This window comes from Ammospiza nelsoni, chromosome 5 (assembly GCF_027579445.1).
Source record: "Ammospiza nelsoni isolate bAmmNel1 chromosome 5, bAmmNel1.pri, whole genome shotgun sequence".
Taxonomy (NCBI): domain Eukaryota; kingdom Metazoa; phylum Chordata; class Aves; order Passeriformes; family Passerellidae; genus Ammospiza; species Ammospiza nelsoni.
Genome location: NC_080637.1, coordinates 46607120 through 46623699, shown reverse-complemented (window position 1 = coordinate 46623699; position 16580 = coordinate 46607120). Strand labels below are relative to the sequence as shown.

The window sequence follows — 16580 nt, the reverse complement described above, 5'->3', positions numbered from 1 at the left end:
GGGCGCTGGGAGCCGACGGGCAGCCGGCGTTCTGCCCGCAGCGCTCGGCACAGCGCTGCCCCCGGCGCTGGGAGCGGAGCCCCGCACCGAGTCCCCCCCACCCTGGCGGCACCCGCACCTCCGCGCACAGCACACAGCATCCAGATACGCTTACCTGTCCCTGGGGTGCTGCCGATGGCATTTTTGAGAGCTATTAAACACCAGCAGTCGAAGTAATAAAGGAAAATAACATGTGACACACTTTCACAAAGTAAAGATACTCTAAAATTTTTACTTCGAAATAATAATGCAATTGAAGTTACATGTTATATCATTAAAAGAGTTTTTGTGTGTATGTGGTTTTACTCCATTATATAATTTTTCATTTTGTGAAGAAATAACATCTTGCACACCTTAACATGAACACATTTCAGAGTTGAACAGCTAATGACTGTGACATTAACCCTTTCAGCTGGTTTATTACTGTAACAATCTGGAATATATTCTTTGTCAGAGGTAAAGAACAAAAAAACACTGCAATGAAAAATTATGAATGGAAACTTAAATTTCCCCATTTCTTTACAGAGGAACAGTTATTGCAATCAGCTTAATTGCAGCAGGAATTAATTGGGTTCCTCTGAAGAGCTGGTGGGCTCTTTCTGGTCAAGAGGTATAAATACAGAAAAAGTTATACTCACATGTGAGGGTCTGATAGCTATACAATATTCTGTGTATAGTGGACAAAATGACTTTTATGAATCCATGGCATGTTTCTATAAAAATGCAGTAAAGAAAATATAATGCACCGTGGGAACTTCTCTATGAAAATAAGTGCTATGTGGTCCTTTAAAAAGATATTTCTCCTAAAATAAAATAAAGACATATCCATCACTGCACATCCCAGATCTCACAGAGAAGAGGTGTGAATTTGTGATCATTCACTCTCCATGACATCAGCATCTCTGCGTGGTGATGGTTAAATGTCCGTAATTCTGTGAGACGGCCCAGAAGGCATGCAAAGTGTTGAGGGTTATCTGGGTGGTGAAGTTTGCAGACTTTTTGTAGAATATCCAGCAGTGGTTCTTGAAGCCTTTCCACAGAATCTCTGTCCTTTATGTATTGTCGATCTGATTATGGTTTTAAAGAAAAGAAGTGATTAGCAAATACACGCTCTGATATACTGCAAATATTTACACTGATAAGTAACATAAAAATATTCAAATATTTACACTGGCCACTGATATTCATACCTACAAAGAATATTTATTTTCAAATTAATATGAAATAAAAATGTTTAATGCTCTATTTTTGCATAAACTTAGGGTTTTCATGTAAGCTTCCCACTTCTAACTAGAGAAAATTTTTAACCTTCTTAAAAACTGAACTGTTTTAACTCTGCAACGTTTCACTGGAGTGCTGTCATCATCCCTCCATACTCTGGTTCTGCACCAGAGTATGTCATAAAATGCATTTCAAAAGCTGAGCAACACCCCAAGATCTTGGAGGTGTAGTACTCCTGGGGAATTTAGCCAGAAGAGTGTAAAAGCAGGTCACCAGGGTGAAATCAAGTGTCTTCATCCTCAGATTAAATTTCCTTGTTAGAAAATACTTGTATTTTTATTTTGTTCGTATGGAAATGTGTTTGAATACTTGGATTGGGAGGAGAAGAGAAGGATGGGATTTTTGGTGTAAAAAAATTTCCTGAGACACAGTCACTCAAAGAGTGATGGAAATGCTTCACCTTCCCATCTTTCATGAAACCTGGTTTGGAAACCTCCCAATAAATTCTGAAGACCTCCATTGCCATACTCTAAGTTATTCTAAGTTATAGGTTTCCCAATTCCCCTTTAAAATAAGTAGCATTCCACAGTGGTCAGTGATGATGTGTTTATGTAGCCACATTTGGGGTTTTCTGAAGGAGGAAGCCTGTTTTGCTAAGCAGTGAAGAGATACACTTAATTTTTAAAAAAAACGTTATTTAAGCAGTTTCTTCCTTATATTCAAAATCAAAGGGTGTAGCAGGACATTTGGAGTTTGCATTTCTGTGCTTTTTTTCTGGTTTAACAACTGAATATACAGAATGAGCATGCACATTGACTTACTCCATGCAGAATGTAAGTTTTTACAAATCTCACGTCTGCTCCTCATGCTTTCTTTCCAGAACCACTAATATTTAATTCTGGATGAGAAGTTACCTGGAGACAGAATAACTATGGCTGTGAGCAGTGCATATTCTTCCTGTGTCATCTTCAGCTCTCCAATGCTTTTATAAAAATTAAACATGGGAGTTATGAATTCATCTGAGATACCTGTGAGAATGAAAAAATTGTTATAATATGTCTTAATTATTGAAGAACTCTGGTTTATTGCTACACAGAAATTATTTAATATTTCATATTGACCGTCTTGGTGAGTTAAATCTACTACAGAAATCATGATACAAGACAATTAGTTGCAGAAGTGCAAGCACATCCTTGTTTTCCAGAGAAAACTAGACACAGGCAAACACTGGCAATTTCTTTTTGCGTGGTTTCAAGGTCTTTCTTTCAAACAACTGATTTCACTCTGCAGGTTTGTCCATCTGAATCTTCAGGACAAGTCTCATAGGTGGTTTCCTTGTCTGCTGATAATCCTCATTAAGAAGCAGACCCTGTGTTCCCTGTCTCTGCATTAGTTATGTGGAAATCTCTCAGGGTGTATGGTTTAATTCCAGCCCAACTCTACAGCCAACTGCCTTGGGCAGTTGCTTCAGTTGTCTCCATAAAGACATTTAATTACTCCTTTTATGTAGCCTGAAACTTTCATCAGGTCTAGGATTACCTGCAGTCCAAGATCAACTTGCATGCAACTACTACTACCTTAAAGCATAAAATAATGTGTTCTAAAATACAGAGCCAAAAATAGCTAAAATCCAGGCCTATTTAAGAATATGATCATGTGATTCACCATCAGCAGAAGCCTTTAGGGTTTCCAAACTAAGGCCTGCCAATGGGACTACTTTCTTGCTGACTTTGTCATCAGGTCACAATGTTCTTAGTTAGCCTTGAGTTACAGATGTACTCCATCCTACTCTTTGGTGTAAAAGAGAAGTCCTGTGACATCAAAATTATTCTTTTTTTAAATGATATGTGAGTCACTCAGAGCAGACACTAAACTATTGACAGCAGCTGCTTGCAGCTCTGAAGCAATGTAGACATCCAAAACAGTGGCTCTGCAGCAAGAACCTTTTGGCCTTCCTTGGCTGAAAGGATGGGAACCTCTTTGGCTCCCACAGATGAGGGCCACAGGATCTCTTGTAGATTTAGTCTTAATTTTGAGCTGTTCTAGGAGAAGTCTTTATAACTCCCTTTGGTAGCCATGTGAATTCATGTGGGTTTGAGCATTGTGTACAGCACCAAGCTGAAGTCCAGGACTAGTGCGGTTTGGAGTGCCCCCAGTAGATAAAAATTAAAACTGAAACTCAGCATGTGGAACTCAAAGGAAGGAAACATGAAGTCATTTGACTCAGCTATGAAACAGTCACATTTTGCTGTGACAGTAAATTTACTTCAAGCAGTGGAATAGTTATGTGTCCCAACAGTGAAGGAATGATCTTGTAGGGCATGGTGTATTTCATGGCTGAGTCATGTTTTTAAACACATGACATGAGCAACCCATGTTCACTTCAGACTACAAGCCACAAATCTTGTTTCCTTGATAAGTCCAATACTACTAAGTCAATTAAAGGGATATATATGATGTGGGTCAGCTTGTCCTGTAGAAGTTACTAACTCAGCTGGCCCTTCTTACAGGGCAAACAATAGTCATAGCATCTAAGGTGCTGCGAGACTTATGCTGTTAGTCATCAGCATTAACTACTTAGAATTTTGAATACTTGTCATTGCTAACTTTTGGGGAACCCCCTGCCTCCCTCTTGGGTGGTTTGAAATGCCAAGGTTCCTTATAATATGTAAGTAGCACATATATACGGAACACCAAAGTCTTAAAGTGTGCATGAAAGTAGGAAAACAAGAAGTGAAAAGCTGGGCCCTAAAGCAGAGCAAATGAATTCCTTTCATGGAAATGAGTAGCTCAGCAGCAACATGAGAAAAGTCTAAGACAAAGTTGATATTTTTAGAAGTCTCTGTGCAAGGTATTGTGCTGCTGGGCACAATCATCTTGACAGGAAACAAGAAATGGTAGGAAGTGGGCTGTGGCTGACTCCCATCATTTGTTTCTCATATTCATAAATTGAAGGTTTTTTTCTCTTTTTTCTTTCGAAGGTCAGGCTAGCTTTCAGCTGGATTGATTTATTGCTTTTGGTGACCCCAAACTCCTCAAATCCTATTGTCTGTATAGCAGAAGTAGGATGAAAATGGTGCTGGCAAACAGGATACGGAAAAGCTAGTGAGGACCTAAATTCACATCCTCACTGCTCCAAACAATGCCTAAGCATGTAGTGAAACAATCCCTGCCCAGAGAGCTTCTAAGCTAACATGCAGTATGGAAGGGTAAAGCAAAAAATGAGTATAGATGTGAAAGCAAATGAAATTACTGCAGAGAACTCTGCATTAGTGTACTGCAAACAAAGAAATATAACCATAGAGATGAAAGGGAATTATAAAGGGATGTTTGAGCAATGCCAGTGATTTACCACTTTTCCAAGGGAGAACAGAACTTCAAAATCTTTAAACTGATATATGTCACAAGACAATTATGAAAAAAAAATCCATGAAAAACGAGCAATTTTGGAGCTAGGATAATGGAATCTTTTCTCTTAGTAGTTTTGCTGTCATCCCACCTACGCTGAAGTTTCCCTGCTATTAGTTCATCTTCCTGCATGCACGTTACACAAATTGCTTTTCTGTCACAAGAGGGAGCTGTTTTCTAATGTGATTGTAAACGCTTCGGTTTGGATTTAATAAGCTCCAACAGAAAGAAAAAAAAAACAACGAGGAAACACAGGAAACAGATGTTTATAGTTCTTGCTTTTTTTTCCCTAGCTACTGTATGAGATGTTGCCACTTCAGATTATCAGAACAAGAATTAAAAGTGATTTGTGCTTGTAACTGGAAAGGCTGGAGAAGTGAGTTACATGATTTTCCCAAAGTCATTACTACAAATTATAGCTCAAAAGTGAAAAGAAAAATCAAATAAATGAAATTATATTTCTGGCTTCATTGAGAACAGAAAAGTTAGTTCTGCCTTACCTTCTATATTTAGATCAGATGAGAGCCCTGTACAGTGCTGTCAGGCAGGCAGAGCTTCCTGGTCACTGCTAATAGTGCCTCCTTCCTAACTTTCTTCAAAAAGGTTTCAAAAACCTTGTTTCATGCAGCATTATGGCAGTAAGAACATGCTTATCCTTCACATGCCATTGGGCATCTTTCTGTGTTGTACAAATTCCTACCTAACCCAGCTCAGCCACCTGCAGAAGATGCTGCAGATCATTTAATTATTTTGTTGTGTTCATGCATGTCTGGCTGTAAATCCAAGCGTGGTCACTGGGAAATACAGGCTTTACTGAGTGCAGCTTTGCAGCATCAAACTAGAGCAGATTTAAACCCATGAGCATTATTCATTCAACATCCCTTACTTGCACAAGTTCATCCCCATCTGTAGTTCAAGGCACAACATTACTTTAGATCTTGTCTTTTTTAGAGTTTTGTTGTTATGATTACTCTTTAAAGGTAAGATGACTGTTACCTGATATCATAAGGTTTGCAGTTTCAGGCCATGAATAATTATCTGTTTAACATAATTCTGGAATATTTACTGTATTTACTGTGATATTAGATCAGTATTGCCAGCTTTTTGAGGCAGCATTCTCTCGTCTACTTTGGCTGTGTTACAAAACTGAATAATTAATCTATTGCAAAAAGAAAGCTTGAGAGTAAATGCTAATTAACAGTAACTAACACTGTGTTATTAATATAGATAGAGATCATTTTTTCTTTATAAACATTTAAATATTAGTGAATATGAAACCAAGGGTATATTAGTACCCGCTTTATGCAAATAAAATATTCTAATTACTCACAAACATTTTATCTTTCACATTGTTCTATCTACCATAATTGTTTTTCATGCTGCTTATTAGCTCTCCCTTCTGAGCTATTCAAATGCATAAATGGTGCTTTAAACACTGACCAAATTCACCCCTGTGATGCTGAGTGCCAAACCAGGGGAAAATCTAGCCAGGAGAGAAGACACACCAGAGCACGGGCACATTCTTTTCTGTCTACTGTTGTCTTGTAGGGGTTAAATGGCCAACTTAAATGAGACTTAGCACATGTTGAGCAAAACTCACAACCAAGTACCAAACCCCCCTCTGCTTTAAAGCAATCTATAGGACCTCTGTTAAGTCATAATTGCAAGCAAAGAAACCTTAGTTTAAAAAAAACCCAACCAAACCAACAACAAACCCAGCCTGTAAGGAGGGTGTAAACGACCTTTCCACATACCCTCCTTTAGCAGTGGCCTGAGTCAAGAGTCAAGAGAGAGATGTGGTCTGGCACACACTAGCAGCATCTGCAGTGCCTTGAGCTAGTCTTCACAGGCAGAGTCTAAAAATGCTTTTGGCCTGAAGAAACACACTTATGCAGAAGAAAAGATATTGGGTTCCTAACATCTGTTTTGCTTTCATGGGTATAGATCTATTGTGTAGATATGATTTAAATAATTTTAGCAACTTTAATTGTGCTTCAGGTACCTAGAACTGGATGACTCGGTGTGGTAGATTGTGCAGGAAAGGTGTGTGGACAGAAAAGCTCTTCCCTATATTTTGCAATTTAGTGGTCTAAATTTCCTAATGTTTTGGGCAGTGAGCCAGTTCTGCCTTGAGTCACAGGATGATGTGTCCTTCCACGAGGATGCACATGACCATTTGGAGGGTTAGACACTTTGGACAGTCAGTGAAGATCATTTTGTTTCTCTGCACAAACCCCAGCACAAGGGGAGTTTGAAGCACCACCCTTGCTCAGTACTAATAACCAAATTATAAAAGACAAGGGCAATGGAAGTTATTCGGTATCCATGCTCCAATATCAAACTTTGCTTTTGGTTGCAGGAGCCTCTTATCCAAATCAGTGGGAACTTTGTATCCCATATTCGATGGCAAGAGGTGGCCTCTTGCCAATGCTTTGAGAGTGGAGCTATTTTTTTTTTTATCTTGGACCCGAGTGTACTTCAGCACCTGTACCCCATCCAGGAAGACAACAGTGTGTTTCACAATGTCAGAGGTCCTGCTGCCAACTTCAAATTTGGGTCCAGATTCTTCCCTTTCTGTCAATATCAGTATTTTATTTCCCAATACTCAAATTCCTAGAACTGCTCTGTAGAGTAAAGTGACGAAATAAAAATCTCAGTAGTCTTTTCATGACTACTGAAACCTGGTATCTTTAGCAAAACTACAAATACTCACAGAGAAAAATTTCTGTATCTCAGCTCTGGTTTTTAAAAAGAGTGTACTGCTCAATAATGGGGAGAATTTACTTTCAAAATAACAGAAGAACACCAAGCATTAAATTACTAGAATGTCAGCCTTTCACAGAATGAGTCAATCACAATATGGTATATGCATAGTGAAGCATCAAATAAGATGAGTAAATGGCAACAAATCTCAGTAACATTAAATTTTAAAAGTCTGTATTTCTCATTAATTCTCAATATTAGGGTGTGTAGGAGAGGATTTCAGTCACAGGAGCCCCTAATGCAAGAATTTTCCTAATGGCTCACAAAGAAAGACCATCAGGGCTCAAACAAAGGCATTCTCTGAGGTGCAGCAGGACTTGAGCAATATGCACAAGCTGAGAAATAAAAATATGCCTCATCAGCATGAGAATGAAAATGAATGCTGATAATGCTCAAAGGTCATCACCACCAGATCTCTGACTTCTTTATCAGGAAAAAAACCCCAAACATTCCATACAAGCAGAGCAGAGAAGACATAAATATTAATAGATGAGAGCAGCTTCAAAGTGGACATGGTGGCAGGTGACAGAATGCTGGACAGCTTGTGACTTTCAGGCAGAATCATCACCTCCCTCCCTGTTTTATGGATACAGACATCAAAGCTTGACAATAGAACTTCTGTGACATTCAGACATTAGTCTGTACCTAAAAATATACAGACAGAAATTCTGACTACCAGCAATAATTTATGGCTGCTGGCATGACAATGTTTAGGACCTCACTAGGAGCCATAAATAATCCTGATGCTGTTTTTTAATTTGCTACCTATAATCTTGATTTTCAAACTCCCACTCAGCCATCACTGAATTTCTTCAGATGCTCTCTGTTGTCTTTGTGTGTTTCAGTTTGCTGCATTTAGCCTTTTGTGTTTCTCTGTTCATTTGTTGGTTTTCCAGTGAGGCATATGGAAAAAGAGGAGTTTAATCTCTTCTGGCCATTCTTGTCTCTTGGACCAGTCTATAACATGATAATGGGCAGCTGCAGCTTTTAGTAGCATTTGTCCTTACTGGTTAAGACTGGAAAAGATTGTTTACATTTCTACTCTAATGTCACATTTGGTACAGGCTACCATGAAACCTAGAGCCCTGGTGTTGAGTTCTGTGACATTCAGGGGTGTGAACTGCAAAATATTTAATTTTTTAATATTGAATACTTGTAATATTTTATTTTACTGTAATTTATATTACATATTATTGAAATAACATTGAAAGCTGTATCTGTAAACAATGATAACAGAAGAATTTGGATGCCTTTCTATCATTTTGTTTAAACTTTGACACATGAAAATAATGAGTATTTAAACTGCAAAAATAAGCTATTTCTATAGTAGATATTTTAAAACTATTTCAAAGTTTAATTTATTTAAAACTTAAATAGGTCCAGTAGCAGTAATTAAGCTAGAAATGCAAAGATTTACAAGCTGCTTTTTTTATTGTTACAGCCCCATTAAATGCAGCAAAGGAAAATCTTTTAAAGTAGGTTTGAATTTGCACTAAGTAGAGAAATAAAATATATGAGTTCTTTTATTCTGGCTATTAATAGAAGGAAAAAATGCAGTCAGCAGCAGTAAGCTGGATAATACATTATCCTTTTGTAATACATGGGGGGGACGTTCTAACATCAGAATTTCCTCTTATGTCTTCAACTTGATCCTGGCTTGAGGGAAGACATTTTAGAAAGCCTCTTTCAAGAGCAAGAAGTTACACATTTGTATTTATACATGCACACAGGTTAAAAAGTTATTGTGTTTCATTTCTTGGGAATTATTCAGCCCAGGTTTTTGTTCTAAGAGTTTGCTTTTAATTTACCCTGGAATTTTTCCCCGCAGAAAAAAAAAAAAAGAATTGCAGGAAACATACCACCTTTGTTACTTGTCTTGAAATTTCTACACAAGTTTCTTCTAAATTGTTCTACACAAAATGTGTTTTTTTTAAATCTGTAACATGACAGGTAAATAATACTGAGGCAGGATACAATGCAGTATTCCAGCCAGTTGTATTATCATGAAGTCAAGCACAAACTTGTAAAATATAATATTGCATCTTATCTGGATTCCATAGCTGCAGAAAATGAACAGAATATTTTTACATTATGACTAAGGAAAATTATTGGTATGACATAAGGGCTTATGCAATGTTCTGGATTAAAGTATTTCTTGCTTTTGGGTTTGGTTGTTTTTTTGGTTTGTTTTTTTTTTTTTTTTTTAATGAATATCTGAAACAAAGAAGCTTCATACTCATTGTGTAGATTAGAGAAGTTTTCAGTAATCATGTTGCCATATGGATTCATTTATCCAAAGCCTATTTTTATAAAAAATTTGGGTTATAATCCAGTAAAAAAATCTCTTAATGAAGACATTTGGATCTGTGACAACTCATTACAGTTTCCAGGAAACATATCTGGCCTTCTTGGCATACTTCTCTGCCTGCAGAACCTGGACCAGAAGTTATTAAATTCATTCTGGAAATCACTGTTTCCAGTCCATCAAATAGTACCCTCTTATAATCAATGAAAATGAAAGAAATAGAAAAAACTATTAATTATAATGAGTGTGCCAAGCCAAAATAAATACATATGTTCAGCTAGTGAATTATTCTCAAGTTTTCTGAACCTTTTCAGTGGATCAACTATGTAAATATTGGCTTAATTTTGCCTACATCAGTAGTAGTTTCTGAACTGAGTTCAAGCCCATTCCCATGACTAATATTAAGGTTACATGTTCTTCTGTCTCTTCTCCTTCTGATCCTTAAAAAGGAAAGTCAGAAGGCAGAATCTATAGACTGACTCTCTCATTCAGAATTGCTGATCCCTTTGAATATTCATTGATAGGTATCTATCAATGGAGGGTTGGATAAAGCTTGCTGGTCAATACTGAAAAAGGCAAACATTCAGTATTGTATTGGTGGAGCACAAAAAATGCATAATAATGTACAACACAACTTCTGCTCTAAGGAACAAACAATATCTAGCCCCATTTGGCTTTTCATAATTATTACAATCTATGTCTAGAACCAGTGGAACTTATCAGAGTCATTGAGCTTTCAATGGACTTTAAGAAGAAAAAAACATACTCAAACCCTGCTATATTTATAATTCTTCTATCTATGTGTGATTCAATTTTACCAGAACAACCCTAAGAAAAGTCATCTTCAGTAACATCCAAAAATATTTTTTTTTCTGCTTATGGGGATTGTCTTTGAAAGCATAATTACCAATATTTTATGTGAACAATTTGAAATGGTAGTAGCTCTTCTTCATCATTCTTTCATTCTTTTCACTGGGGACATGCACTAGGTTTAGTTGATGCAGCATTATTCAGAAAAGTTGGAAGGTACTTGTAAGGAATCCTTTACCTTATGAACTTTAGACTCGAGGCTCAGTTAGATTTGTTCTAGTTAATGTAAAGAACATTCAGATAAATCTGTCTCAGTGCTACTAAACAATCCTACCAGCTTCCCAAGGGCCAAATGCTGACACAGAAGTGGAATGGCGTGGTTTGGTTTTGCCTCATGGAACAGGACACCTACCACTATTGCGGATCCTCTCTTCCAGAAGGACAGTGTGTCCCGAGGGAAGTTTCCTGCTGAAGATCTCAGCGGAGCGGAGGAACATGGCTTCTACTGCTGAGCCCTTCAGCAAAGCAATCTGGTCTTCATGATCAAGGGTTTGGAAGCCTGAGGACACATTAGAGACAAATCAGACAGCAACAGAAACAGTTCCCACTTCTTTTTGTCCTGCAATTCCTGCGTGTGAGGTGTCACACATCTGCATAACCTCCATGCTGGTGTCAGTAGGCTTGCTAATTGCTGCAGACATTCAAAACTGGACTTCAGCACATGACACTAAATTGAACCTCCCCAGATTTTATGAGGATTACACACGTATTTCAGTGTTCATGGTATTTTAGAGGATCAGCAAAGGGTGGTGGTACATAACCAATAGTGAGAATTTTGTCTAACCTGATGTTGCTCCATAACATCTTCTGTTGTGTTTCCACCAGAGCTCTCTACACTCCTTTCCCACTGCCATGCTGCTTTCAGTGTTACAGTGCACCTTCCTTAGTAAAAGGGACCTCTACCATATGTCCAGTGTTCAGTCTTGAGGTAACATGAACTTGAGAGTTAAAAAAATGCTAATGAACTTGGATTTTCAGCACTTGTCCATAACACACTATGCAAGGACCATAAATATTGGTGCCACCAACTAGAAAAATTTCTTGTGTGGGACTCACAATTCAGTGGGTGTTATAACCTAGAAACATTGCTAGAAAAGCAGCAAAGGGAATCAAGTAGAGTCTAGCAAGTGTTAGTGGTAATTTAGAGGCAGACTAGTTGGCACTGCAGCAATATATAAAAATAAAATCTCTCTACAGACACAATCCCTTCTCTGAGCATTTTCTCTGTCAATAACTAAAGGGTGCCACATCTTGGAGTAGCAGAGTTTGGATTGTTCAGTCTACTATTCTTCTGACCACAAAGCACCTTCTCTTTATTCAATATCTAAACAGTGTGTGGAAGGATCAGGCATTTTTAAATAGTCTTTAAAATATATGCAAAGCTTTCCAAAAGGCAACACACAGGCATGCAAGCATTGCAATAACAAATATTTCCCCAACACCCTGGATGTACCTGGTAGTTTTTTAGTGAATTCCACAAGAACCTGCACGTGACTGGTGGCCATTTCTGTTAAAATCAGAAAATTTCCTTCAGCACTGAACTCCTCATTCAACTGTTGAAAATCAAACCAAACAAAATCTGTTAATTTTCACTGACATTTCCTATTTAGGAGCATGAAATACAAGAGCTATTAGACTGGACCAGGCAAAGGTTCCACCAAACACTGTAATTTGTCTCCAATGTTGTCAAAACCAAGTATTTTGTAAGGCAGCATAAGAAATAGACAGTGTCTTTTACTCTAGAAAATACTTTCAAGATTCCAGGCTGGTGTCTTTACAGGAAAGGAAAATTGACAGCGACTCAAACTCAAATCACTGCCTACACTGACAATGGAAAAAACAAAGCTCCAATCAGCAAAGGTTAGATTTGATCATAAGAGTCTTATTCTACAGTTGAAAGATTTTTCTGAACATCTAAGTTTCATAAAGATGTGGTCTAATTGTTGGAAAAGATTCTGCCCCACCTTGAGCATACTTAAAGTGTAAGCCCACAGTTTGCTCTACTAACTACTCCTACTTATGCTGACTATAAATATTTTTTGCCTTGTAATCCTCAACCTCATTATCAGTGTTTAAAAAATGAATTTGTCGATATACTTACTAGCTTTTTTGACACCTCCTGGGGTATTTGTTGTTTACTGTATGAATCCATAATATAATCAAGAAGTTTCTGCTGCTCTGGGGTAAGTTCTACCTTCTCCTATACTGGCAAAAAAAAAAAAAAAAAAAAAAGCCCATCATGAAATGCAGTCATAGTAATGATGTAGCATCTCCTGCTTTAGGCAAAAGCTATACATCCATTTTTCACCATTTGGAGACTAAGGAGATAAAAGGTTTGCTTGTCACTGAGGCTTTTATAGAAGTGTACAGAAGAGAGGTGTATAATGTTGTTAAACTGCGTAGGTTTGTGTGGTTAATTATCAGAAATAAGGAAATGATTAGCAAACAACTAGGTATGTTCAAGTTTTAATATCACACCTCAATGTATGTGATATTTGTACCACAGAAAAGATACTGCATGGATCTTACAGATGCTTTACAGGGTTTTGACTAAAAATATCAGAACTACATCTACACTCAAGGTATTTCCTTGACTTAGTTGAAAAGAGAGTTTTAATCAACGCAGACAGCTCCAGAGGGTTTTCAATACCCTTCATTCACTGTACTAGATGCACTTAACAAAAATCACATCACCAGTAATGAGCTATTACAAGAATTCTCTTACCCTATATATTTTAGTTGTAGAAGTTACTTGTTTCACATCATGGCCTTCGTTGTCTTCACTGACTGTCTGATCTGGGGGCTGCTTCACATTTTTCCGTAGCCTTTTTGACTTGCACTGTATCTCTGTTAAGAGACCTGGGACACATAAAGCAACACAAAGCAATTGGATTTATAAATGCCTGAGGCACTGAAGAGGTACTTAGACATGCCCATGGATGCCCCTTACACCAACAACCCTCTTACCTGTGCAGATCATCTCCTGAACGTGTCACTATCTTTGGATGTGATCCTACTGAGACAAGCTAAGCACACACTATGAGTGGTCTACCCCACATGGAGCTTATCTGCAGAGGAAAACACTTGGCTCTGCTGGCCCAGAATCCACACACTGAGCATGTCAGGGGTCTTGCTTTAGACCAGGTCTAATCTATTCTTACAGGCAAAAAAGCCCATTAGTGCCAGAAGTATACTGTATTTGTTTCAGTTTTATAGAAGAGAAAAGCGTTTCCTGTGCTCCAAGACCTGAGCCAAAGTGCAAAAATTAGGAACAACTGGAAGACTGTCATCAAAGTAATGCTCTTTTGCTCTGATCCAAAACAATGGTGGAGGTGCAGCTGTTCTTACATGAAGGGCATTGGATATTTTCAATAATCCTCAAGCAATATTAGGTCTGTTGCGCACAGTTTTTGGAAAGAAAGCCCACACAGAAGAGGGGATCCCCAGGCTTTAGTGGTCTACCTCACTACACAGGTAGACCAAAGCTGAAAATGTAAACTCAGACTGGCAAAATACCTTTAAAAGAAGTTACAGAGCTGGTCTTGTTATTTTACTTTTCATTGTATTAGAGAAGTGCATAAAGCTGTGATTTGACAATAGAGTTTCACTTGCAAAAAATGATTTTTGAATTTGTGGTATGGGATTTTATCTTCTTCTTTTTTTTTTTTTTTTTTGTTCTAGAGTACATTTCAGTACTTTGAACCAGGAAGCAACCTTGTAAAAACTATCAATTTTCTTGTTCTAACAAAAGAAGGGAACAGTAAGTACCCTGCACAATCTGTGGAAGACAGTCAGAAATCACAAATGAACAAGTAATCAACTAAGTATTCATCTAAAAATAAACCTATTTATTTTAAGCATAGGACTTTCTTTCTTTCTTTCTTTCTTTCTTTCTTTCTTTCTTTCTTTCTTTCTTTCTTTCTTTCTTTCTTTCTTTCTTTCTTTCTTTCTTTCTTTCTTTCTTTCTTTCTTTCTTTCTTTCTTTCTTTCTTTCTTTCTTTCTTTCTCTCTTTCTTTCTTTCTTTCTTTCTCTCTTTCATCCCTTTCTTTCTTTTTTTCTCTCAAGTATCCTTCCCATTCTTCACCTTTAAAAATGCAGAGCAGGAAAAGAGGCCCATTCAGTGAGTATATGATGTGGAGGAAGATACCATGAAACCAGTGAGTCTTGCTGTGAATGTTTTTAATTTCCTGTTTAAGCCCTATATAAAATGACCTACCTGAACTGCTGAGAGAAGAGGAAATTTACATGATTAAAATGAGACCTGCAAAGAATACCTTGAAAGGAGGGAATAGGAATGATAGAGATAATAATTGGTATTGAGCCATGTAATTTGTGGTGCCACACAGCACCATAGATTTCTTTTTCTAAATTATTCAGCGCATCCTTTGGTGCTGTTAATGGGCTTGTGCTGTTTTCCACCAGCTTAGGTTCTGGTCTATTGTCTTCCTAGGGAAAATTTGCTTTACATGTGCCTTAGGCATTAAGACAGAATTTCCTCATGCTTCTTGCTTTTAAGTATTACCTTGATATCTTATTCTGGCTCCATTTAAGTCATCTGAAAAACTTGTGTGTGAGACAGGACATCACTTTTTAGCTCAGAGATAGCTAGGTTTCAATGAGTATTAAATTCTAGGAAGAGTGGCAGAACCTGGGTCTTCCCTAGGTAGACATTTCACCCAAGAAACTTGCAGTTTAGATCCAAATGACAGCAAATGAATTTGATGGGTAGTAATTTTGGTCTGTCTGTAGTTTGCACATAAAGGGCAGGAGAAAGATTGTTGAGTAGCTGTGCCATAAATATTTATAATACTTTAGCTCCTTGTTCAGACAGAAAAAAGAATCCACAGAGCTTGCAATTACAATCCTACAAAATGAGTAAGTGAAACAAAGTTCAAGGTAACCTTTTATTTCCTAGTCATATTTTTTCAAATAAATGCCCTATCCTACCAGAAGTTTCATGTTTTACTGTCCTAGATTGCCTGGAACAAAAAGCAATTATACAGCACACTCCTACTTTAAAGCCATTAAATGGTGCCTTGCCAAACATCCTCATTGCAGTGCATTAGAGCACACTTATGGTTAAGTCATGAGCAACACAAGATACCCCGTGTTTCCATTGCAGAGAGGGAGTCAAATGGCAGCAGCACCCACTGGCTTTTATTTCCCCTGTGCCAGCTTGTGAAAATGATAGGCCAGCATAAAAGTTTCATGTGGTCCCAGTCAGTATTATTTACGCTGACCTGGTTTTATTTTTTCAGCAGTGGGTTGTTGGGTTTTTTGCTGCACTGAGTGACTCATACTATTTTGAATCCTCAAAATTTTGCATCAATGGAGCAGGGGTGAGCTCCACAGGGGAATTATTTTCCTTTGACAATGCAGAATGCATTGGTTCTTCCATTAAAATGGGGTCTGCTCATGTATTTATGTATTGCACAAGAATATGTCCTATCTCAGGATCTTTGCAGCCTGTTCAATTTGCAGAATGAAAGATTAATTACATTATGCTGGCAACACCTTCGAAATATTGATGGAGCTTATTGTTTCTCATATAACCAGCAGTTACTGTAGCATCTTCTGATCAGATTGAAGGATAGAAATATATTAAAAATTCCAAGTAGATTAATTTCCTGTATGAACCTAAATTGATTTCACACATACGTGTATGCTAAAGTGACTGGAGCCATCAAGAAGAATAAATTGTAGTCTTATTCATGGAAGAAAAAAGAGCAGATATTTACAGAGTGTTTTCAGGAGCAGGCTTACAAAAATTGTGCAATAACTCAAAGAGGAGCTTTAAACATGTTCAAAGTTGTACTTTAATATCCCCATTGTTCTAAGTTATCCAGCTTGAAGCTCAATAAAGTTTATAAACTGTCAGTCTGAATAGAATATTTGTTTTACTATGCAACATTATTAAAATCCATTGGGCTCATTTCTGGGGACCCATGTGTCTATGAGTTCTACCTATGTGCC

The 16580-nt window shown here is 37.5% G+C and overlaps 1 protein-coding gene across 1 annotated transcript in view; it reads right to left on the bottom strand.

Annotated features, from left to right (window-relative positions):
* Positions 1-251: 251 nt before the first annotated feature.
* NR1H4 (nuclear receptor subfamily 1 group H member 4) overlaps positions 252-16580 on the bottom strand; it is a 39026-nt gene continuing 22697 nt past the window's right edge. Inside the window, exons 7-12 of the mRNA XM_059472497.1 lie at positions 13332-13465; positions 12708-12806; positions 12060-12159; positions 10959-11105; positions 2175-2288; positions 252-1106 (exon numbers count right to left, since the gene is read on the bottom strand). Coding sequence (XP_059328480.1) covers positions 868-1106; positions 2175-2288; positions 10959-11105; positions 12060-12159; positions 12708-12806; positions 13332-13465 — 833 coding nt within the window. The 3' untranslated portion in view covers positions 252-867. The remainder of the gene's footprint in view (positions 1107-2174; positions 2289-10958; positions 11106-12059; positions 12160-12707; positions 12807-13331; positions 13466-16580) is intronic.